The sequence below is a fragment of the Eucyclogobius newberryi genome, unplaced genomic scaffold (assembly GCF_026437365.1).
Source record: "Eucyclogobius newberryi isolate DKJ021-1_F unplaced genomic scaffold, fEucNew1.0.hap1 SCAF_77, whole genome shotgun sequence".
Classification (NCBI taxonomy): Eukaryota; Metazoa; Chordata; class Actinopteri; order Gobiiformes; family Gobiidae; genus Eucyclogobius; species Eucyclogobius newberryi.
The window spans coordinates 246,882-270,000 of record NW_027316467.1 but is presented as its reverse complement, the minus strand read 5'-3'; the positions used below and the strand labels follow the sequence as shown (position 1 = coordinate 270,000).

At 46.3% G+C, this 23,119-nt stretch overlaps 3 protein-coding genes across 4 annotated transcripts in view; 1 reads left to right on the top strand and 2 right to left on the bottom strand.

The window, feature by feature from the left end:
• Nucleotides 1-1,916, bottom strand: part of LOC140350634 (NF-kappa-B essential modulator-like) — a 44,193-nt gene extending 42,277 nt beyond the window's left edge. The window contains exons 1-2 of one of the 2 annotated variants that reach the window (XM_072436196.1): nt 1,708-1,916; nt 269-406 (exon numbers count right to left, since the gene is read on the bottom strand). In XM_072436196.1, the coding sequence (XP_072292297.1) occupies nt 269-404 (136 nt within the window). In that variant the 5' untranslated portion in view covers nt 405-406; nt 1,708-1,916. The remainder of the gene's footprint in view (nt 1-268; nt 407-1,707) is intronic. The other variant, XM_072436197.1, reaches the window with a different exon arrangement.
• A 1,187-nt stretch (nt 1,917-3,103) lies between these two features.
• On the top strand, nt 3,104-16,012 carry LOC140350636 (transmembrane emp24 domain-containing protein 4). Its single transcript, XM_072436200.1, has 5 exons — nt 3,104-3,277; nt 11,614-11,714; nt 11,972-12,097; nt 12,800-12,946; nt 15,811-16,012. The coding sequence occupies exons 1-5, from the start codon at nt 3,139-3,141 to the stop codon at nt 15,958-15,960; spliced, it is 663 nt and encodes a 220-aa protein (XP_072292301.1). The 5' UTR covers nt 3,104-3,138; the 3' UTR covers nt 15,961-16,012.
• Nucleotides 16,013-20,304: 4,292 nt separating this feature from the next.
• LOC140350637 (pyridoxal phosphate homeostasis protein-like) overlaps nt 20,305-23,119 on the bottom strand; it is a 29,030-nt gene continuing 26,215 nt past the window's right edge. The window contains exon 8 of the mRNA XM_072436201.1: nt 20,305-22,242. Coding sequence (XP_072292302.1) covers nt 22,072-22,242 — 171 coding nt within the window. The 3' untranslated portion in view covers nt 20,305-22,071. The remainder of the gene's footprint in view (nt 22,243-23,119) is intronic.

Sequence of the window (23,119 nt, the reverse complement as noted above, 5' to 3'; positions counted from 1 at the left end):
TCTCTCAGACTCTCTCTCTCAGACTCTCTCTCTCAGACTCTCTCTCTCTCTCTCAGACTCTCTCTCTCTCTCAGACTCTCTCTCTCTCAGACTCTCTCTCTCAGACTCTCTCAGACTCTCTCTCTCAGACTCTCTCTCTCTCAGACTCTCTCTCTCTCAGACTCTCTCTCTCTCAGACTCTCTCTCTCAGACTCTCTCTCTCTCTCTCTGACTCTCTCTCTGACTCTCTCAGACTCTCTCTCTGACTCTCTCTCTGACTCTCTTGTACCTCTGAGTTGTTGGTTGTCGCCCAGGAGCCTCGTCACCACTTCGTTGGCGGCGAGTTCCGGTGGGACCCTGAGAGCGCCGCCGTCCTCGCTGCACATGTCCCACTGCAGGGGCCCGTCGGGCTGCGGCTGGACCATCGCTGCCACAGAAGAACACGACACAAGGTCACGGAGAGAACAAAGGTCATGTACGGAGAGAACAAAGGTCACGTACGGAGTGAACAAAGGTCATGTAAGGAGTGAACAAAGGTCACGTGGAGAGAACAAAGGTCACGCGGAGAGAACAAAGGTCACGTGGAGAGAACAAAGGTCACGCGGAGAGAACAAAGGTCACGTGGAGAGAACAAAGGTCACGTGGAGAGAACAAAGGTCACGTGGAGAGAACAAAGGTCACGTGGAGAGAACAAAGGTCACGTGGAGAGAACAAAGGTCACGTGGAGAGAACAAAGGTCACGTGGAGAGAACAAAGGTCACGCGGAGAGAACAAAGGTCACGTACGGAGTGAACAAAGGTCATGTACGGAGTGAACAAAGGTCACGCGGAGAGAACAAAGGTCACGCGGAGAGAACAAAGGTCACGTGGAGAGAACAAAGGTCACGCGGAGAGAACAAAGGTCACGTGGAGAGAACAAAGGTCACGCGGAGAGAACAAAGGTCACGCGGAGAGAACATCGTGACGGGTTCAGTTTCACATCGATCGGACTCTTGCCACGCCCTTTCCACGACTATTAAAACGATCAGAACAGACTCTAAAACACGCTCTCTCTCCTTCTCTCTCCTGTATTTGTTTAAAACGTGAATAATGTGCGACAGGGATAATCGTGGAAAAAATAACGACTAAAATATGAGTTATTTGCAGCACTGGGCGAAGAAGAAAAACTCTAACAATTTAAAGATGTAGTTTAGTCCCAATGTATGAACGTAATGAAAGTAAACACATGAGAAAAGGAACGTTTGAATTCCGTGCTTTACTTTGTTACATATTGAGTATGTTTGAGTTGATTAATTGAATCTGACTGAATATTTCAATTAAAACTCAACGTCTTTAACTCGTGTTTGATTCAAATGCATCTGGACAGAACTAAATCGCTTTAACGCAACATTAAAACAGATGAAAGTTTAAACGTTCCAAAATGACGCAAACGAAACGCGTGAAAACGAAAGTCCAAAGTCTGCGCGGAAACGTCCAGGAAAACACATGACGTCACCGCCCAACCACGAGGAAAAACGCGTCTTTCCCCGGGACGTTCTTTTCACAGCGTCGCGTTAACGACCGCGGAGCACGACACGTAATAAACACGTAATACACATGTAATAAACACGTAATAGACAAAAAGAAGCCGCTTGTTCCGCGTTCAAGACGACACTCTTTGACGTCCCGCGCGCGCAAACCGCATTAACGTGACATTTCCCGCCGCGGCGCCGGTTCAAACGGCTCTTACCGTGACACGTTCACTCGTCCCGGGGGTTTTTGCCGCTGCGAAAGACGCGTTTTTGTTGAACCCAAACGTGACCCGAACACGGCTAGCAAAGACGGGCTAACGTGTCCGAGCTAACCACAACATGACGGGAAACGCGGGTTTAACGGCGAAAAGCCCCGCGGATCACGTGAAGGGCGCGTTGTCGCAGAGGAACGACCGTAAAACGTGCGCTAAAAGAGTCAAAGTGTGATAACAACAGTAATGTACAGATCTGTCAAGATCTGTCATCAGCCCGCAGCACTTTGTCCCGGGTTTAGTCTGTCAGGCTCACGGAACATGCTAATCCTGTGTTAGCATGTGCTGTAAACCTCTTATATGTTCTACTTTATCACGGGTTATGTTTAATCTATTGTATTAGTCTTTATAATTCGAATTTGAATCTATTTTATTAGTCTTTATTTTTAATCCACATTTTTTGTCTTTATTTTTCAGAATCAGAAAAGGTCATTGTCGATGAACAATATTCAAAAACATTAGAACTTGTCCTGGTGATTCAATGCAACACAAAACAATGAACAATGAATAAGTTATAAAAACAAGATAAAAATAGACTTAATATGTACCCAAATTTTTAATTACTTAAAGGCGGTATGGACGATTTTTCGGCGATTTGAGAACGCAGGCCGAAGTGCGCATGCGCCCTCCCCCGTGTGGACTGATACAACACACACGTGCGTTTGTTTATTAGCACAACGGAGCGCATCGCATCTCTCGTCTCCCGTAGATTTCTGTCCACTTCTGCGTCAGCTCGAACTGTCCTTCTCCGTCTTCATTTTGCCCCGTACACTGAGGGAACTATATTATGATAGATCCATGCGCTTAGGCACGCGGAAACGTGGGGACGAGCCTGACGCGGCTGCAGTTGAGCGGTAGGTGCGTTTTATGATTGATACGTGGCAGGACTAATGATTTATCCACGCCACGAGGAAATATGATAAAAAAAATTGCTGAAAAAAATCGTCCATACCACCTTTAATAAGGCTTTATTTTTAATCTACTTTGTTATTTTTTGTTTAATCTACTAAATTATTCTTTAATTTTAATCTAGTTTATTAGTCTTTATTTTTAGTCTACTTTATTTGTCTTCATTTCTAATTATCTTCTTTATGTTTAATCTACTTTATTAGTCTTTATTTTTAATCTAGTTTATTTTCAATCCGCATTATTATTATTATTATTATTATTTTTTAATCTAGTTTATTAGTCTTAATTTTTAATCTAGTCTATTAGCCTTTATTTTTAATCTAGTTTATTAGTCTTTATTTGCCGGTGCCTTTCAGTCAAACTCGCGGGAAAAGCGCGCGGGGCCTGAAGCCGGAAACCCCCCTGCCGTGTCCCGCACATGCGCAGTGACGTTTCCTCGCGGTGTTTTGGGGCGGACGAGCGGCAGAAATGATGCTCCGCGTGTTCGTGTCGCTCGTCATTCTCATCTTCGCGTGCGTTTCGCCCGCGCGCGGCTTGTACTTCCACATCGGGGAAACGGAGAAGAAATGCTTCATCGAGGAAATCCCGGACGAGACGATGGTGATCGGTGAGCCGGCTGTTAGCATTAGCATTAGCATCAGCAGCTGTTTCAGTCTGAGCCAGAGACAGCACAATATCTCCTTTAACATGTCATCACAACTGTCCAAAACTCCAGATTTACACGTCGTTATTACATTATTACACGTTATTATCAGAATATTACACATTATTACACGTTATTATCAGAATATTACACATTATTACACGTTATCAGAATATTACACATTATCAGATTATTACACATTATTACACGTTATTATCAGAATATTACACATTATTACACGTTATTATCAGAATATTACACATTATTACACGTTATCAGAATATTACACATTATCAGATTATTACACATTATTACACGTTATTATCAGAATATTACACGTTATTATCAGAATATTACACATTATTATCAGAATATTACACATTATTATCAGAATATTACACGTTATTACACGTTATTATCAGAATATTACACATTATTATCAGAATATTACACATTATTACACGTTATTATCAGAATATTACACGTTATTATCAGAATATTACACATTATTACACGTTAATATCAGATTACACATTATTACACGTTATCAGAATATTACACGTTATTATCAGAATATTACACGTTATTATCAGAATATTACACGTTATTATCAGAATATTACACATTATTACACATTATTATCAGAATATTACATGTTATTATCAGAATATTACACATTATTACACGTTATTACACATTATTATCAGAATATTACACGTTATTACACGTTATTATCAGAATATTACACGTTATTACACGTTATTATCAGAATATTACACATTATTATCAGATTATTACACATTATTACACGTTATTATCAGAATATTACACGTTATTACACGTTATTATCAGAATATTACACATTATCAGAATATTACACATTATTACACGTTATTATCAGAATATTACACGTTATTACACGTTATCAGAATATTACACATTATTACACGTTATTATCAGATTATTACACGTTATTACACATTATTATCAGAATATTACATGTTATTATCAGAATATTACACATTATTACACGTTATCAGATTATTACACATTATTACACGTTATTATCAGAATATTACACGTTATTACACGTTATTATCAGAATATTACACGTTATTATCAGAATATTACACGTTATTACACATTATCAGAATATTACACGTTATTACACATTATCAGAATATTACACATTATTATCAGAATATTACACATTATTACACGTTATTATCAGAATATTACACATTATTATCAGAATATTACACATTATTACACGTTATTATCAGAATATTACACGTTATTATCAGAATATTACACATTATTACACGTTAATATCAGATTACACATTATTACACGTTATCAGAATATTACACGTTATTATCAGAATATTACACGTTATTATCAGAATATTACACGTTATTATCAGAATATTACACATTACACATTATTATCAGAATATTACATGTTATTATCAGAATATTACACATTATTACACGTTATTATCAGATTATTACACGTTATTACACATTATTATCAGAATATTACACGTTATTACACGTTATTATCAGAATATTACACATTATTATCAGATTATTACACATTATTACACGTTATTATCAGAATATTACACATTATTATCAGATTATTACACATTATTACACGTTATTATCAGAATATTACACGTTATTACACGTTATTATCAGAATATTACACATTATCAGAATATTACACATTATTACACGTTATTATCAGAATATTACACGTTATTACACGTTATCAGAATATTACACATTATTACACGTTATTATCAGATTATTACACGTTATTACACATTATTATCAGAATATTACATGTTATTATCAGAATATTACACATTATTACACGTTATCAGATTATTACACATTATTACACGTTATTATCAGAATATTACACGTTATTACACGTTATTATCAGAATATTACACGTTATTATCAGAATATTACACGTTATTACACATTATCAGAATATTACACGTTATTACACATTATCAGAATATTACACATTATTATCAGAATATTACACATTACACGTTATTATCAGAATATTACACATTATTATCAGAATATTACACATTATTACACGTTATTATCAGAATATTACACGTTATTATCAGAATATTACACATTATTACACGTTAATATCAGATTACACATTATTACACGTTATCAGAATATTACACGTTATCAGAATATTACACGTTATTATCAGAATATTACACGTTATTATCAGAATATTACACATTATTACACATTATTATCAGAATATTACATGTTATTATCAGAATATTACACATTATTACACGTTATTATCAGATTATTACACGTTATTACACATTATTATCAGAATATTACACGTTATTACACGTTATTATCAGAATATTACACATTATTATCAGATTATTACACATTATTACACGTTATTATCAGAATATTACACATTATTATCAGATTATTACACATTATTACACGTTATTATCAGAATATTACACGTTATTACACGTTATTATCAGAATATTACACATTATCAGAATATTACACATTATTACACGTTATTATCAGAATATTACACGTTATTACACGTTATCAGAATATTACACATTATTACACGTTATTATCAGATTATTACACGTTATTACACATTATTATCAGAATATTACATGTTATTATCAGAATATTACACATTATTACACGTTATCAGATTATTACACATTATTACACGTTATTATCAGAATATTACACGTTATTACACGTTATTATCAGAATATTACACGTTATTACACATTATCAGAATATTACACGTTATTACACATTATCAGAATATTACACATTATTATCAGAATATTACACATTATTACACGTTATTATCAGAATATTACACGTTATTATCAGAATATTACACGTTATTACACATTATCAGAATATTACACGTTATTACACATTATCAGAATATTACACATTATTATCAGAATATTACACATTATTACACGTTATTATCAGAATATTACACGTTATTATCAGAATATTACACGTTATTACACATTATCAGAATATTACATGTTATTATCAGAATATTACATGTTATCAGAATATTACATGTTATCAGATTATTACACATGATTACAAGTTATCAGAATATTACAAGTTATCAGAATATTACACATGATTACACATTATTCCACGTTATTACACTTTATTAAACGTTATAATCAGATTATTAAAATGCCAAAGTGTTTTAAAGCCATATCACTGCAAAAAATAACACATATAGAGTCACGTTCATTTGGAAGTTGATTGTCTCGTTTTGAGTGGTTTTATAGTTAATTACAGACATAATCTTGACTCATTTCTGCTCGATTCAGCTTCAACAACAGAACAAATGTTTGAATCTTACTCAGTTTGAGAAATATTTTGAACTAAAGTAAGTTTAGTTTATTTTGCAGCGCACAAATGTGAATCATATTTAGTCTTTTTCCACTTCTCCATCTGCTCATGTTGAAGAAACTCTTAGTTCAAGTCTTTTTAGAGTTATTTTAATATTTCTTCATTTACACAAACAAAAACACATTTAAACAGATGAAATGTTTTATTCACGTCCACAATTCAAAGTGAAAGACATTAATAAGATTTAAAAACACAACTTTCTTGAAGCTTCATGAACAGTGTCGTTCTTAAAGTTAAAGTGTGATATATTTGTAGATTAAAGTCTTGTGTTTAAATCATGTCCCACAAACCATCAAAGTCACATTATATACTTTATATTTATATTTAGGCCCGAGCCCCAGCAGGGCGGAGGGCCTATTGCTCCCGCAACGCTGCCTTTGGCAGCGTTGCAACTGTCTGACCAAACATGCGGGCGCAGCCCGCATGTTTGGTACCCCGTCGCCCCTGGCAAGTACAGTGAACTAGCCCATGCCGAAGGCATGGATCATGCATACTTACTCCTGCTATGACAGAAATAGTCAACAATTAGTGAATGGGCGTAGTCCATTCACTAATTGTTGACAACAGCAGCGCGAAGCGCTGCATTCCTCCAAAAACCCTCCTGGCATCGTCCCGTACGCGAGAATCCATGCCGCAGGCATGGGCCATGCTTGTATCTGCTCAAATCAATGGAAGTCTATGGGGAGTGGGCGGGGCATCCCGACGGAATAGGGAGTGACGACCGCGTAAGCGCTCGTAATGATGATTCCACCCCATGGCGGCATGGGGAAGGCTTAGAGCTTTCAAATGATGTATAATTTGTTGTTATAGTGGAAACGGCTATATTGTTTTTGCTAAAAATATTATTAGGCCCGAGCGCCACAAGCTGGCGAGAGGCCTATTAATCTCGTAAGGCCGTGCGAAGCACGGCTGCGAAAGTGCGCACGTAGTGCGCACGAAATCGAGCGCGAAGCGCTCGCCCACTTCCAAACACTCACTAACGCACTCCTCCACTCATGCACGCCCCGTGCATACTAATTAGTTGTAGGAAAATGGAACATTACCGTTGTAAACGGGCGAAGCCCGTGCAAAAGTTCGCACTAAACGAGCACTTTACATTGGGATGACGACCGCTTCGCGGTCGTCATCCCCATATAAAGCACTCATTTGCGCTAAGTAGCTCACGAATACGTTCCCCATCTCTTGCATGTTCCGTGCATATAAGCATGTAATGCAAAAATTGAACATTATTACTGTATAGAGGGCCAAAAACACAAAGTGGGCGGAGCCCACTCAAAATTATCGAAAGTACCCGTCAGTGACCAGGGACCCACACCATGAGGTAGGAAAGCGCGAGCGCTTTCCGAAAATGTATAGTTTATGATATTTGAAAAATGGGAAACATTGTTTTCGCATCGGAATATTATTCTTTCTTTCTTTCTTTCTTTCTTTCTTCTTCTTCTCGGGACCAACCCCCCTATTTTTCACCCAGTGAACATTGACGAAAAGTCACAAAAATTTGCACACCTCTAAAAATCGTGCCTCTCTACATTCTGGCTATTTCCCTTTTCTAAAATAAAAAAAATTGGCGCGTCAGCGCCACCAAATGTACCAAAAATGCATTGAGAGATGGGAAATGACCCAAAAAAAATCTGATCGTAGAATCATGAAATTTGGCGCAGAGGTAGATGGTGACAAGAGAAGTAAAAAATATTATTACGGCAACGCCGTCCCCCGAACCAAATGTCGGCCATATTGCTTCAAAAATGGCTAAACATGACTTCGGAGTTTTTCCAAACGTCGTACTTTTACGAACTCCTCCCAGGGCGTTGGCCCTAAAAAGCTGAAATTTGGTGAAAATGCTACTGAGGAGTGGGACATCAAAAGTTATCCAAATTACATTGATACCTGTCACGGTCTCTGTGCGGCGAAGCCGCAAACTGTAGCTAAAATTTCAGAAATCTCCCATATTTAAAATTTCTGCCGTTTGTGCAGATAAAGTCCGAATTGCGTCAAATTAGAATCAGTTGTTAAACTCTTTGCCCTAAACCTACTTGAAGTGAAATAAATTCATTTGGCGCCACAGCGCCCCCTACAGATTTTATATGGAGGTTAAATGTTTAGTTTTGCGAAATTATATGAAATTTGACACACAACTCAATTTTAGCATCCCCATCAAAAAAGTCAATGAGACCCATGTCATAATTGTTATGGCGTTGCCGTAACGATGACCGAAACCTCCCATGTTATTCCAATGGGGCCAGAACATGTTTACACTTTAGACTTTCACAAACTCCTCCCAGGGCGTCAGCCCTATTAACCTGAAATTTGGTGAGACTCATCTTCAGGACCATCAAAAGTTATCCACATTTTCATTCAAAGAGTCACGGTGTCTGTGCGGCAAAGCCGCACATTTTGCCAAGAATTCAAAATAAAATTGCTTTTTGATGGTAAAACAAAGGGGAGAAGATGTGACAGCGTCACAGATTCAGCAGTAGGCGTGATAAAAGGACAATTGGGGCGCGTTAGCGCCCCCTCCTCTTGCGGCGTGGCGGCGGTGTGGCGAGGGCCGATCATTGCCGCTTGCGGCTATATTTATTTTTATTATTATTTTTCTTGTTCTTCTGCTTTTTGAGCTCTAATTTGACCCCCTGAACATGCTCAAAAACTCACCAAACTTTGCCCAAAATTCAGAATCGGCGAAAAATTTGATTTTTTCTGGGCCATTTTTTTTTCCGTTTAAAAATGGCGCGACAGCGCCACCGACAAAAGTCAAAATATATTGCGCCTATGGGAGACGCCCCGAGGTCAACTTTGTCGTAGAGCTACGAAATTCGGGACACACATTCCTCTCGTGAGGACAAAAAAAAAATATTACTGTGGCCACGCCTCCAGACTTACCCTATGCCCGCCATCTTCCTTTGAAAATGAAAACACGCTGTGTTAGCCATTTTGTTCACGTCAAACTTTGACGAACTCCTCCTAGGGCGTTTTGCCCACCGACTTCAAAATCGGCGTACGTCCTCTGGACAAGTGGGGCATCTAAAGTTATTCAATTTTTTGAGATACCTTTTACGGTCTGTGTGCGGCGCGGCCGCAAAGTTGGACAACTTATTTTGGAATATTGCAGATCTAAAAATTGCTCCCTTTTGATCAAAACCAGTCCGATTAGGACCAAATTTGAATCAGTTGTTAAACTTTCTAGTTTGGACCAGTTTATGATGACAAAATTGAAATGGCCGCGATAGCGCCCCCTACAGAGTGACCTTTAAATTAACATTGAAGGTCAAAAATTAGTTTTACCAAAATTGTCTAAACTTTACCCAAAATTCTATTTTGCCATCCCGATCAAAAAAGCCAATCAGACAAATGCCTTATTTTTTACGGCGTAGTCGTAGCGATGACAGAAACCTCCCATGTTATCCCTATGGGAAAACAGCTAAATCTCTCAAATATCCACATTTTTATGTTTCACACTTTAACGAACTCCTCCTAGTGCGTTTTGCCCACCGACCTCAAAATCGGTGTACGTCCTCTAGACAAGTGGGGCATCTAAAGTTATCAAAATTTTAAGGATAGCTTTTACGGTCTCTGTGCGACGGAGCCGCAAACGTTTCCCAGAATTCTGACTATTTGGCCTTCAGAGTGGCCTATAAACAATAGAGTTTTTCCAAATGACATGATATTTTGAACAAAATTCTAATTTGCCATCCTGATCATAAAAGTATGAGAGCCAAAGTCATATTTTGTACGGCGTAACCGTAGCGATGACAGAAACATCCCATGTTATCCTTATGGGAAAATCGCAGAATCGCTCAAATCACCACATTTTTACGCTTCACACTTTAACGAACTCCTCCTAGGGCGATTGTCCGATCAAGTTCATATTTGGAGAATATCATCTACACAAGCGGGGCATCAAAACTTATACATATTTTGATTTTAAGTGCTACGGTCTCTGTGTGGCGGACCCGCAAATATATGTCAGAAATGGGAAAACAGCGAAATCTCTAAAATCACCACATTTTTACGCTTCACACTTTAACAAACTCCTCCTAGGGCGATTGCCCGATCAAGCTCATATTTGGGGAAAATCATCTACACAAGCGGGGCATCAAAAGTTAGTCATATTTTGATTTTAAGTGGTACGGTCTCTGTGCCGTGGAGCTGCAAATATACTGTCACAAATGGGAAAACGCCAAATCTTTGAAATGTTCAAATTTACGCTTCACACTTTAACAAACTCCTCCGTGGGCAATAGCTCGATCAAGCTTTACTTTGGGAAATATCATCTACACAAGCGCGGCATCAAAAGTTATCCATATTTATATTCTAAGTGCTAAGGTCTCTGTGCGGCGGCGCAGCAAAATTGACTGACACTTGTGTTCATTTGCACTGGATTGGCCATGTCCAATGTGTCGCCGTCTGTCAAGTTCTTTTTTAATTCAACACACAATAAGGGCGCCATCTTTATCAAGTCGAAAGCGCAGAGTCGGAAGGCCAGCGGCCCGCGAGGGCCGTTGGATGCCGCTTGCGGCTTTAATTATTATTATATTTGTCTTTGTCTTTGTGACGGTTAAAGAAGCGATAAACGAGTCGTAGAAGGTTTCATTCAGAACACAACGTTTATCAAAGAACAAAGACCTGGACCAGAACCTGGACCAGAACCTGGACCAGAACCTGGACCTGGACCTGGACCAGGACCTGGACCAGGACCTGGACCAGGACCTGGACCTGGACCAGGACCTGGACCTGGACCAGGACCGGTCCAGGTCCAGGTCCAGGTTCTGGTCCAGGGCCTAAGGCTAAATGAGGCTCAGAGCCATAACAGTGTGTGTCCCTCAGGTAAATACAGGACTCAGCTCTGGGACAAACAGTCCAGCTCCTTCTTGCCGTCCACTCCAGGTCTGGGGATGCACGTGGAGATAAAGGACCCGGACACAAAGGTCAGATGCCCTTCCTTCTGTAGCTCTAGAGTTTATGCTGACCACGTCACCACACGCAGGGGTGACGTGGTCAAACCTTCTCACATTTCTGACCCCTCTGTGACCGCTCTGTGACCGAGCTCCTGACCCCTCTGTGACCGCTCTGTGACCGAGCTCCTGACCCCTCTGTGACCGCTCTGTGACCGAGCTCCTGACCCCTCTGTGACCGCTCTGTGACCGAGCTCCTGACCCCTCTGTGACCGCTCTGTCTCCTTCAGATGATTCTGTCCCGTCAGTACGGGTCAGACGGCCGCTTCACCTTCACGTCTCACACTCCTGGAGAACATCAGATCTGTCTTCACTCCAACTCCACCAAGATGGCGCTGTTCGCCGGAGGAAAACTGGTACGTCCTGAATGTCTGTCCCGTCCCTCTGTCTCTCTGTCCTGTCCCTCTGTCCCGTCCCTCTGTCTCTCTGTCCCGTCCCTCTGTCTCTCTGTCCTGTCCCTCTGTCCCGTCCCTCTGTCTCTCTGTCCCGTCCCTCTGTCTCTCTGTCCTGTCCCTCTGTCCCGTCCCTCTGTCTCTCTGTCCTGTCCCTCTGTCCCGTCCCTCTGTCTCTCTGTCCCGTCCCTCTGTCTCTCTGTCCCGTCCCTCTGTCCCGTCCCTCTTTCTCTCTGTCCCGTCCCTCTGTCTCTCTGTCCTGTCTCTCTGTCCTGTCCCTCTGTCCCGTCCCTCTGTCTCTCTGTCCCGTCCCTCTGTCTCTCTGTCCTGTCCCTCTGTCCCGTCCCTCTGTCTCTCTGTCCTGTCCCTCTGTCCCGTCCCTCTGTCTCTCTGTCCTGTCCCTCTGTCCCGTCCCTCTTTCTCTCTGTCCCGTCCCTCTGTCTCTCTGTCCTGTCTCTCTGTCCTGTCCCTCTGTCCCGTCCCTCTGTCCCGTCCCTCTGTCTCTCTGTCCCGTCCCTCTGTCTCTCTGTCCTGTCTCTCTGTCCTGTCCCTCTGTCCCGTCCCTCTGTCTCTCTGTCCCGTCCCTCTGTCTCTCTGTCCCGTCTCTGTCGTGACATGAGGACATTATGTGTCCTTGACTCTGTTGCATGTGTCTTTTGGGTGCAGAGAGTGCATCTGGACATTCAGGTGGGCGAACACACCAATAATTACCCTGAGATCGCGGCCAAAGACAAACTGACGGAGCTGCAGCTGCGAGTGAGACAGCTCCTGGACCAAGTGGAGCAGATCCAGAAGGAGCAGAACTACCAGAGGGTCAGAGACTAGATCCACCTGCACCATGGCTCTTTAAGCCTCCCTAAAGCCGCTCTAAAGCCGCTCTAAAGCCGCTCTCTGGCCTCCCTAAAGCCGCTCTAAAGCCGCTCTCTGGCCTCTCTAAAGCCGCTCTCTGGCCGCTCTAAAGCCGCTCTCTGGCCTCTCTAAAGCCGCTCTAAAGCTGCTCTCTGGCCTCTCTAAAGCCGCTCTCTGGCCGCTCTAAAGCCGCTCTCTGGCCTCTCTAAAGCTGCTCTCTGGCCTCTCTAAAGCCGCTCTAAAGCCGCTCTCTGGCCTCTCTAAAGCCGCTCTAAAGCTGCTCTCTGGCCTCTCTAAAGCCGCTCTCTGGCCGCTCTAAAACCGCTCTCTGGCCTCTCTAAAGCCGCTCTCTAAAGCCTCCCTAAAGCCGCTCTAAAGCCGCTCTCTGGCCTCTCTAAAGCCGCTCTCTGGCCTCTCTAAAGCCGCTCTCTTGCCTCTCTAAAGCCACTCCCTGGCCTCTCTAAAGCCTCCCTAAAGCCGCTCTAAAGCCGCTCTCTGGCCTCTCTAAAGCCGCTCTCTGGCCTCTCTAAAGCCGCTCTCTGGCCTCTCTAAAGCCTCTCTAAAGCCGCTCTCTGGCCTCTCTAAAGCCGCTCTAAAGCCGCTCTCTGGCCTCTCTAAAGCCGCTCTCTGGCCTCTCTAAAGCCGCTCTAAAGCCGCTCTCTGGCCTCTCTAAAGCCGCTCTCTGGCCTCTCTAAAGCCGCTCTCTGGCCTCTCTAAAGCCGCTCTCTGGCCTCTCTAAAGCCGCTCTCTGGCCGCTCTAAAGCCGCTCTCTGGCCTCTCTAAAGCCGCTCTCTGGCCTCTCTAAAGCCGCTCTCTGGCCTCTCTAAAGCCGCTCTAAAGCCGCTCTCTGGCCTCTCTAAAGCCGCTCTCTGGCCGCTCTAAAGCCGCTCTCTGGCCGCTCTAAAGCCGCTCTCTGGCCTCTCTAAAGCCGCTCTCTGGCCTCTCTAAAGCCGCTCTCTGGCCTCTCTAAAGCCGCTCTAAAGCCGCTCTCTGGCCTCTCTAAAGCCGCTCTCTGGCCTCTCTAAAGCCGCTCTAAAGCCGCTCTCTGGCCTCTCTAAAGCCGCTCTCTGGCCTCTCTAAAGCCGCTCTAAAGCCGCTCTCTGGCCTCTCTAAAGCCGCTCTCTGGCCTCTCTAAAGCCGCTCTCTGGCCTCTCTAAAGCCGCTCTAAAGCCGCTCTCTGGCCTCTCTAAAGCCGCTCTAAAGCCGCTCTCTGGCCTCTCTAAAGCCGCTCTCTGGCCTCTCTAAAGCCGCTCTCTGGCCGCTCTAAAGCCGCTCTCTGGCCTCTCTAAAGCCGCTCTCTAAAGCCTCCCTAAAGCCGCTCTAAAGCCGCTCTCTGGCCTCTCTAAAGCCGCTCTCTGGCCTCTCTAAAGCCGCTCTCTGGCCTCTCTAAAGCCGCTCTCTTGCCTCTCTAAAGCCACTCCCTGGCCTCTCTAAAGCCTCCCTAAAGCCGCTCTCTGGCCTCTCTAAAGCCGCTCTCTGGCCTCTCTAAAGCCGCTCTCTGGCCGCTCTAAAGCCGCTCTCTGGCCTCTCTAAAGCCGCTCTCTAAAGCCTCCCTAAAGCCGCTCTAAAGCCGCTCTCTGGCCTCTCTAAAGCCGCTCTCTGGCCTCTCTAAAGCCGCTCTCTGGCCTCTCTAAAGCCTCTCTAAAGCCGCTCTCTGGCCTCTCTAAAGCCGCTCTCTGGCCTCTCTAAAGCCGCTCTCTGGCCTCTCTAAAGCCGCTCTAAAGCCGCTCTCTGGCCTCTCTAAAGCCGCTCTCTGGCCTCTCTAAAGCCGCTCTCTGGCCTCTCTAAAGCCGCTCTCTGGCCTCTCTAAAGCCTCTCTAAAGCCGCTCTCTGGCCGCTCTAAAGCCGCTCTCTGGCCTCTCTAAAGCCGCTCTCTGGCCTCTCTAAAGCCGCTCTCTGGCCTCTCTAAAGCCGCTCTAAAGCCGCTCTCTGGCCTCTCTAAAGCCGCTCTCTGGCCGCTCTAAAGCCGCTCTCTGGCCGCTCTAAAGCCGCTCTCTGGCCTCTCTAAAGCCGCTCTAAAGCCGCTCTCTGGCCTCTCTAAAGCCGCTCTCTGGCCTCTCTAAAGCCGCTCTAAAGCCGCTCTCTGGCCTCTCTAAAGCCGCTCTCTGGCCTCTCTAAAGCCGCTCTCTGGCCTCTCTAAAGCCGCTCTAAAGCCGCTCTCTGGCCTCTCTAAAGCCGCTCTCTGGCCTCTCTAAAGCCGCTCTCTGGCCTCTCTAAAGCCTCTCTAAAGCCGCTCTCTGGCCGCTCTAAAGCCGCTCTCTGGCCTCTCTAAAGCCGCTCTCTGGCCTCTCTAAAGCCGCTCTCTGGCCTCTCTAAAGCCGCTCTAAAGCCGCTCTCTGGCCTCTCTAAAGCCGCTCTCTGGCCTCTCTAAAGCCGCTCTAAAGCCGCTCTCTGGCCTCTCTAAAGCCGCTCTCTGGCCGCTCTAAAGCCGCTCTCTGGCCGCTCTAAAGCCGCTCTCTGGCCGCTCTAAAGCCGCTCTCTGGCCTCTCTAAAGCCGCTCTCTGGCCTCTCTAAAGCCGCTCTCTGGCCTCTCTAAAGCCGCTCTAAAGCCGCTCTCTGGCCTCTCTAAAGCCGCTCTCTGGCCTCTCTAAAGCCGCTCTAAAGCCGCTCTCTGGCCTCTCTAAAGCCGCTCTCTGGCCTCTCTAAAGCCGCTCTCTGGCCTCTCTAAAGCCGCTCTAAAGCCGCTCTCTGGCCTCTCTAAAGCCGCTCTAAAGCCGCTCTCTGGCCTCTCTAAAGCCGCTCTCTGGCCTCTCTAAAGCCGCTCTCTGGCCTCTCTAAAGCCGCTCTCTGGCCTCTCAAGCCGCTCTAAAGCCGCTCTCTCCCCTCAGTACCGGGAGGAGCGCTTCAGGATGACCAGCGAGAGCACCAATCAGAGGGTCCTGTGGTGGTCCATCGCTCAGACGCTCATCCTCCTCCTCACTGGGATCTGGCAGATGAAACATCTCAAGAGCTTCTTCGAGGCCAAGAAACTCGTCTAGAGGCTCCAGCTGCCGAGGCCGCAGAGGTGGTGGAGGTCGTGAAGGTCGTGGAGGTCGTGAAGGTCGTGGAGGTGGTGGTCGTTGAGGTGGTGGAGGTCGTGAAGGTCGTGGAGGTGGTGGTCGTTGAGGTGGTGGAGGTCGTGAAGGTCGTGGAGGTGGTGGTCGTTGAGGTGGTGGAGGTCGTGAAGGTCGTGGAGGTGGTGGTCGTTGAGGTGGTGGAGGTCGTGAAGGTCGTGGAGGTGGTGGTCGTTGAGGTGGTGGAGGTCGTGAAGGTCGTGGAGGTGGTGGTCGTTGAGGTGGTGGAGGTCGTGAAGGTCGTGGAGGTGGTGGTCGTTGAGGTGGTGGAGGTCGTGAAGGTCGTGGAGGTGGTGGTCGTTGAGGTGGTGGAGGTCGTGAAGGTCGTGGAGGTGGTGGAGGTCGTGAAGGTCGTGGAGGTGGTGGAGGTCGTGAAGGTCGTGGAGGTGGTGGTCGTTGAGGTGGTGGAGGTCGTGGAGGTGGTGGAGGTCGTGAAGGTCGTGGAGGTGGTGGAGGTCGTGAAGGTCGTGGAGGTGGTGGTCGTTGAGGTGGTGGTCGTGGAGGTGGTGGAGGTCGTGAAGGTCGTGGAGGTGGTGGAGGTCGTGAAGGTCGTGGAGGTGGTGGAGGTCGTGGAGGTGGTGGTCGTTGAGGTGGTGGAGGTCGTGGAGGTCGTGAAGGTCGTGGAGGTCGTGAAGGTCGTGGAGGTGGTGGAGGTCGTGAAGGTCGTGGAGGTGGTGGTCGTTGAGGTGGTGGAGGTCGTGGAGGTGGTGGAGGTCGTGAAGGTCGTGGAGGTCGTGAAGGTGGTGGAGGTGGTGGAGGTCGTGAAGGTCGTGGAGGCGGTCTCGCTCTGGAACGGGTCAGATCTGTTTTGGCCTCATTTCAGACACTGAGGCCAAAACGTCTCACATTTGGGCCGTTTCAGGGTGAAAAATGGGCGGAGCCGGGTCAAAGGTCGAGCTCTGAAAAGTGTTAAATTCCCTGTTTTTTGTCGAACACTGAACGTCCTCGATATTTATATTTATTCTGATTGTGAAGCTGGTTAACGCCGCGTCATGAACTCATATTTCACACTTTGATGCATTTGTCACTTTCTCATCATTTCAACTTCTTTTGTTTCATGAAGTCGTTTTAGGACCAATAAAAACATCATTCCTGAAAAAAGTCTTCGTTCTGTTTCTCACTTTGGTCAGAAAAGGATGAAATTTGACCAAATAAACTCAAAACGCTCTGTTCCAGCATCTCCTCTGTGTTTTTAACGCTCACCTCAGTCCTACACTCAGCTACTGTGTTTAGCCTCGTTTGAACTGACTCACATCGAGTCGTACCATCTGCGTTCTGATTGGACGATAGGCACAATACAGACAAAGTGAAAGTACTTTTACCACTCCAAATGGGCAGAGGGTCCTTGTTCTCTCCAGGTGGGTGGGGGTCATTGTTCTCTCCAGGTGGGTGGAGGGTCCTTGTTCTCTCCAGGTGGGTGGAGGGTCCTTGTTCTCTCCAGGTGGGTGGAGGTCATTGTTCTCTCCAGGTGGGTGGGGGGTCCTTGTTCTCTCCAGGTGGGTGGGGGGTCATTGTTCTCTCCAGGTGGGTGGGGGGTCATTGTTCTCTCCAGGTGGGTGGAGGGTCCTTGTTCTCTCCAGGTGGGTGGAGGGTCCTTGTTCTCTGCAGGTGGGTGGGGGGTCATTGTTCTCTCCAGGTGGGTGGGGGGTCATTGTTCTCTCCAGGTGGGTGGGGGGTCATTGTTCTCTCCAGGTGGGTGGGGGGTCATTGTTCTCTCCAGGTGGGTGGAGGGTCCTTGTTCTCTCCAGGTGGGTGGGGGGTCATTGTTCTCTCCAGGTGGGTGGGGGGTCATTGTTCTCTCCAGGTGGGTGGGGGGTCATTGTTCTCTCCAGGTGGGTGGGGGGTCCTTGTTCTCTCCAGGTGGGTGGGGGGTCCTTGTTCTCTCCAGGTGGGTGGGGGGTCATTGTTCTCTCCAGGTGGGTGGGGGGTCATTGTTCTCTCCAGGTGGGTGGGGGGTCATTGTTCTCTCCAGGTGGGTGGGGGGTCCTTGTTCTCTGCAGGTGGGTGGGGGGTCCTTGTTCTCTCCAGGTGGGTGGGGGGTCCTTCAAATATCTCGGGGTCTTGTTCACGAGTGAGTGAAGGATGGAGCGTGTGATTGACAGTTGGACTGAGTCCAAAGACAAAGCTCTGGATTTACTGGTCACTCACGTTCTGACCTCACCTATGGTCATGAGCTTTAATGACCCAAAGGACAAGATCACGATAAAAGCAGTTGAAATGAGTTTCCTCCGCCGGGGGCGGGGCGCTCCCTTAGAGATAGGGGGAGGAGCTCAGTCACACGAGCTCGGAGTAGAGCCCCTGCTCCTCCTGGGCTCCTCCCTGGGGAGGAGTTTCGGGCGTGTCCCACCAGGAAGACCCAGGACACGCTGGAGGGACTGTCTCTGGCCTGGGAACGCTTCGGGAGGAGGAGGAGCTGGAGGAAGTGTCTGGGGAGGGGTAAGTCTGGGAGTCCCTGCTCAGACTGCTGCTCCTGCGACTGGAGGAGAAGAAGGTTCTGAAGCTCCAGATCCTTCTAGAACTTGTATTTTTTATATTGTGAAACTGAACCTGAACATCTGAACACGTCCTGAACATCTGAACACGTCCTGAACATCTGAACATGTCCTGAACATCTGAACATGTCCTGAACATCTGAACACGTCCTGAACATCTGAACATGTCCTGAACATCTTAACATGTCCTGAACATCTGAACACGTCCTGAACATCTGAACACGTCCTGAACATCTGAACACGTCCTGAACATCTGAACATGTCCTGAACATCTGAACATGTCCTGAACATCTGAACACGTCCTGAACATCTGAACATGTCCTGAACATCTGAACATGTCCTGAACATCTGAACACGTCCTGAACATCTGAACATGTCCTGAACATCTGAACATGTCCTGAACACGTCCTGAACACCTGAACATGTCCTGAACACGTCCTGAACACGTCCTGAACACGTCCTGAACACGTCCTGAACATCAAAGACAAAGAAAAGAACGAGCCGTCAAAGACCTTAAAATCTTTTATTTTGACACGAGTTGAGACGGTGTTGAGTTCTGGACGATCGTGTCCATCTTTGCATAAGCTCAACACCGCGGACAGAACCACTGAACACCGGACACTTCCACTGCACGGCTCCTTTTCATATCAAGAATAGAGATTTGACCACAAGACTTTACAAAAGAAACACTAAAGGGATTTGTTTGTGACGGAAGTGGAAGACGTGACGTTTATTCAGACTTTAAGACGCTGTCGGCCAATCAGAACACAGCGTTCGAAACACACAAACAGAACCTTGAGTCGTGTTTTCAGTGTCGGAAAAGTCTGGTGTTTGTAAGTGTAACGCCTCATTCGTCCAGCAGAGGGACAAACATGAACCCTGCAGCTGTTAAACTGAAGTCGCGGTCTCCTCTCGATCAAAGTCGCGGTCTCCTCTCGCTCAAAGTCGCGGTCTCCTCTCGCTCAAAGTCGCGGTCTCCTCTCGATCAAAGTCGCGGTCTCCTCTCGATCAAAGTCGCGGTCTCCTCTCGCTCAAAGTCGCGGTCTCCTCTCGCTCAAAGTCGCGGTCTCCTCTCGATCAAAGTCGCGGTCTCCTCTAGATCAGTCGCGGTCTCCTCTCGCTCAAAGTTGCGGTCTCCTCTCGCTCAAAGTCGCGGTCTCCTCTCGATCAAAGTCGCGGTCTCCTCTCGCTCAAAGTCGCGGTCTCCTCTCGCTCAAAGTCGCGGTCTCCTCTCGATCAAAGTCGCGGTCTCCTCTCGATCAAAGTCGCGGTCTCCTCTCGATCAAAGTCGCGGTCTCCTCTAGATCAGTCGCGGTCTCCTCTCGCTCAAAGTCGCGGTCTCCTCTCGATCAAAGTCGCGGTCTCCTCTCGATCAAAGTCGCGGTCTCCTCTCGCTCAAAGTCGCGGTCTCCTCTCGCTCAAAGTCGCGGTCTCCTCTCGATCAAAGTCGCGGTCTCCTCTCGATCAAAGTCGCGGTCTCCTCTCGCTCAAAGTCGCGGTCTCCTCTCGCTCAAAGTCGCGGTCTCCTCTCGATCAAAGTCGCGGTCTCCTCTAGATCAGTCGCGGTCTCCTCTCGCTCAAAGTCGCGGTCTCCTCTCGCTCAAAGTCGCGGTCTCCTCTCGATCAAAGTCGCGGTCTCCTCTCGATCAAAGTCGCGGTCTCCTCTCGATCAAAGTCGCGGTCTCCTCTCGATCAAAGTCGCGGTCTCCTCTCGATCAAAGTCGCGGTCTCCTCTCGATCAAAGTCGCGGTCTCCTCTCGATCAAAGTCGCGGTCTCCTCTCGATCAAAGTCGCGGTCTCCTCTCGATCAAAGTCGCGGTCTCCTCTCGATCAAAGTCGCGGTCTCCTCTCGATCAAAGTCGCGGTCTCCTCTCGATCAAAGTCGCGGTCTCCTCTAGATCAGTCGCGGTCTCCTCTCGCTCAAAGTCGCGGTCTCCTCTCGATCAAAGTCGCGGTCTCCTCTCGATCAAAGTCGCGGTCTCCTCTCGATCAAAGTCGCGGTCTCCTCTCGCTCAAAGTCGCGGTCTCCTCTAGATCAGTCGCGGTCTCCTCTCGCTCAAAGTCGCGGTCTCCTCTCGATCAAAGTCGCGGTCTCCTCTCGATCAAAGTCGCGGTCTCCTCTCGATCAAAGTCGCGGTCTCCTCTAGATCAGTCGCGGTCTCCTCTCGCTCAAAGTCGCGGTCTCCTCTAGATCAGTCGCGGTCTCCTCTCGCTCAAAGTCGCGGTCTCCTCTCGATCAAAGTCGCGGTCTCCTCTCGATCAAAGTCGCGGTCTCCTCTCGCTCAAAGTCGCGGTCTCCTCTCGATCAAAGATGAGAAATATTGTCACATCTTCCACTTCGGAGCTGCACAACAAAGTACTTTATCGATATCGCAATAACACAAATGTCTGACTCAAATGTGCAGTTTTAATTTAAAAACGTGGGGGATCTTTTCAGTCTAAATCAGCCTCGGGTTTTGTAAAGTTTTTATTTCGACTAAAACAAAGACATGAACATGAAATATATTCAAATATCGCCCTATCGATAAATCTACACGTTTCATGTCCCATATTGTGCAGCCCGAGCCACGCCCACGTATAAAACTCACACATTACGTTAAATCAGACGAGTGCGTGAGTCGGATGCCCTCCCGCCCTATCACAAAGTCTGATGGACCATCGTAACGGAGCCTTTCAGGCTCTTTTACTGCTGTACAACAAAAACAGAGCTCTGGTTCAAATCCAGCCGACTCCCAACATTTGACACCAGGACGTTTCTTTTACACCATCTACAAAACGCAGCGTCTCCACGGCGACGGAACACAACAGAGCACTTCCTGCTTTTCTGCTCAAAGTCCAGAGTCTTCAGGTGGTTTGACCTTAAACTAGAAAAGTCACTCGTTAAGTCAAGTCACTCGTTGGCTTTAGGTAAATCTAGACAAATTTAAGGTGGAAGATTTCAGCCGTAAAGAAAAGCTTTAGTTGCGGGTCAGAAGAGGTGAAACGAGCTGGACGGGTCAGAAGAGGTGAAACGAGCTGGACGGGTCAGAGACGTCATGAGTTTATTTAGTGAAAAGAACGAGTTAAGATTCTATGACTGACATAAAAACGTTCATAATGTCGTGAAAAGCGATTATTCGTGGCTTTGAAATGTAAATATAATCTTCAGAAGGGCAAAGGTCGTTTGCCTGAAAACACAAACTCATGAATTCAAATGTGAATTATTCATATTAAAATGTGTTGTTGTTGTTGTTGTTGTTGTTGTTGTTGTTGTTGTTAGACGATCAGATTGTTTAAATAAATGAGAAAAATGACAATTGTATCAATTCTTTTCAAAACGATAACATAAAAATGTAAATCGTGACCTCACTGAACCTCCTGCAGGCTCCGCCCCCTCCTGCAGGCTCCGCCCAGTGGCTTCAGTCAAGTTATGTTTAGTTTGTGTTTATATACAGGGTCAGTGGCCGGGTCAGTGGCCGGGTCAGTGGCCGGGTCAGTGGCCGGGTCAGTGGCCGGGTCAGTGGCCGGGTCAGTGGCCGGGTCAGTGGCCGGGTCAGTGGCCGGGTCAGTGGTCAGACACGGTCAGGTGCTGTCTCATCTTCTGAGCTGCTTCTTCACACAGAACGTTGGAGGTTTTCTCCGGGCTGGGCGTGGGCGTGTTCGCCGCGCTGTTCGGATAATCTCTGTTTCCAAAGATGACGCTCCCGACGCGAACGTTTGTGGAGCCGACTTCAATCTGAGGAAAGAGTAATACATGTCAGTACACAGAGTCCACAGAGTACACACAGTGTACAGAGTACACAGAGTACACACAGTGTACAGAGTACACAGAGTACACAGAGTACACACAGTGTACAGAGTACACACAGTACACAGAGTCCACAGAGTACACACAGTGTACAGAGTACACAGAGTACACACAGTGTACAGAGTACACAGAGTCCACAGAGTACACACAGTGTACAGAGTACACAGAGTACACACAGTGTACAGAGTACACAGAGTACACACAGTGTACAGAGTACACAGAGTACACAGAGTACACACAGTACACAGAGTACACACAGTACACACAGTACACAGAGTACACACAGTACACACAGTACACAGAGTACACACAGTACACACAGTACACAGAGTACACACAGTACACACAGTACACAGAGTACACACAGTACACAGAGTACAGAGTACACAGAGTACACACAGTACACAGAGTACACAGAGTACACAGAGTACACAGAGTACACAGAGTACACACAGTACACAGAGTACACAGTACACAGAGTACACAGAGTACAGAGTACACACAGTACACAGAGTACACACAGTACACAGAGTACACAGAGTACACACAGTACACAGAGTACACACAGTACACAGAGTACACACAGTACACAGAGTACACAGAAAAGTGAGTTCACGCTGCAGCGTCCAGTTTATATTGAAACTCCACCAGGAGAACAACGAAAACAGCAGCACCATGTTCTGACCGCCGCACTGGACGCGGTGGTCAGAACTCGGACACTGGACGCGGCGGTCAGAACTCGGACACTGGACGCGGCGGTCAGAACTCGGACACTGGACGCGGCGGTCAGAACTCGGACACTGGA

Excerpts from the sequence above, each read along its gene's own strand:
- LOC140350636 (XM_072436200.1), top strand. The coding sequence starts at position 3,139 with ATGATGCTCCGCGTGTTCGTGTCGCTCGTCATTCTCATCTTCGCGTGC. Across the intron at positions 3,278-11,613 it reads GGACGAGACGATGGTGATCG|GTAAATACAGGACTCAGCTC; the intron begins GTGAGCCGGCTG and ends TGTGTCCCTCAG. Across the intron at positions 12,098-12,799 it reads TGTTCGCCGGAGGAAAACTG|AGAGTGCATCTGGACATTCA; the intron begins GTACGTCCTGAA and ends TTTTGGGTGCAG.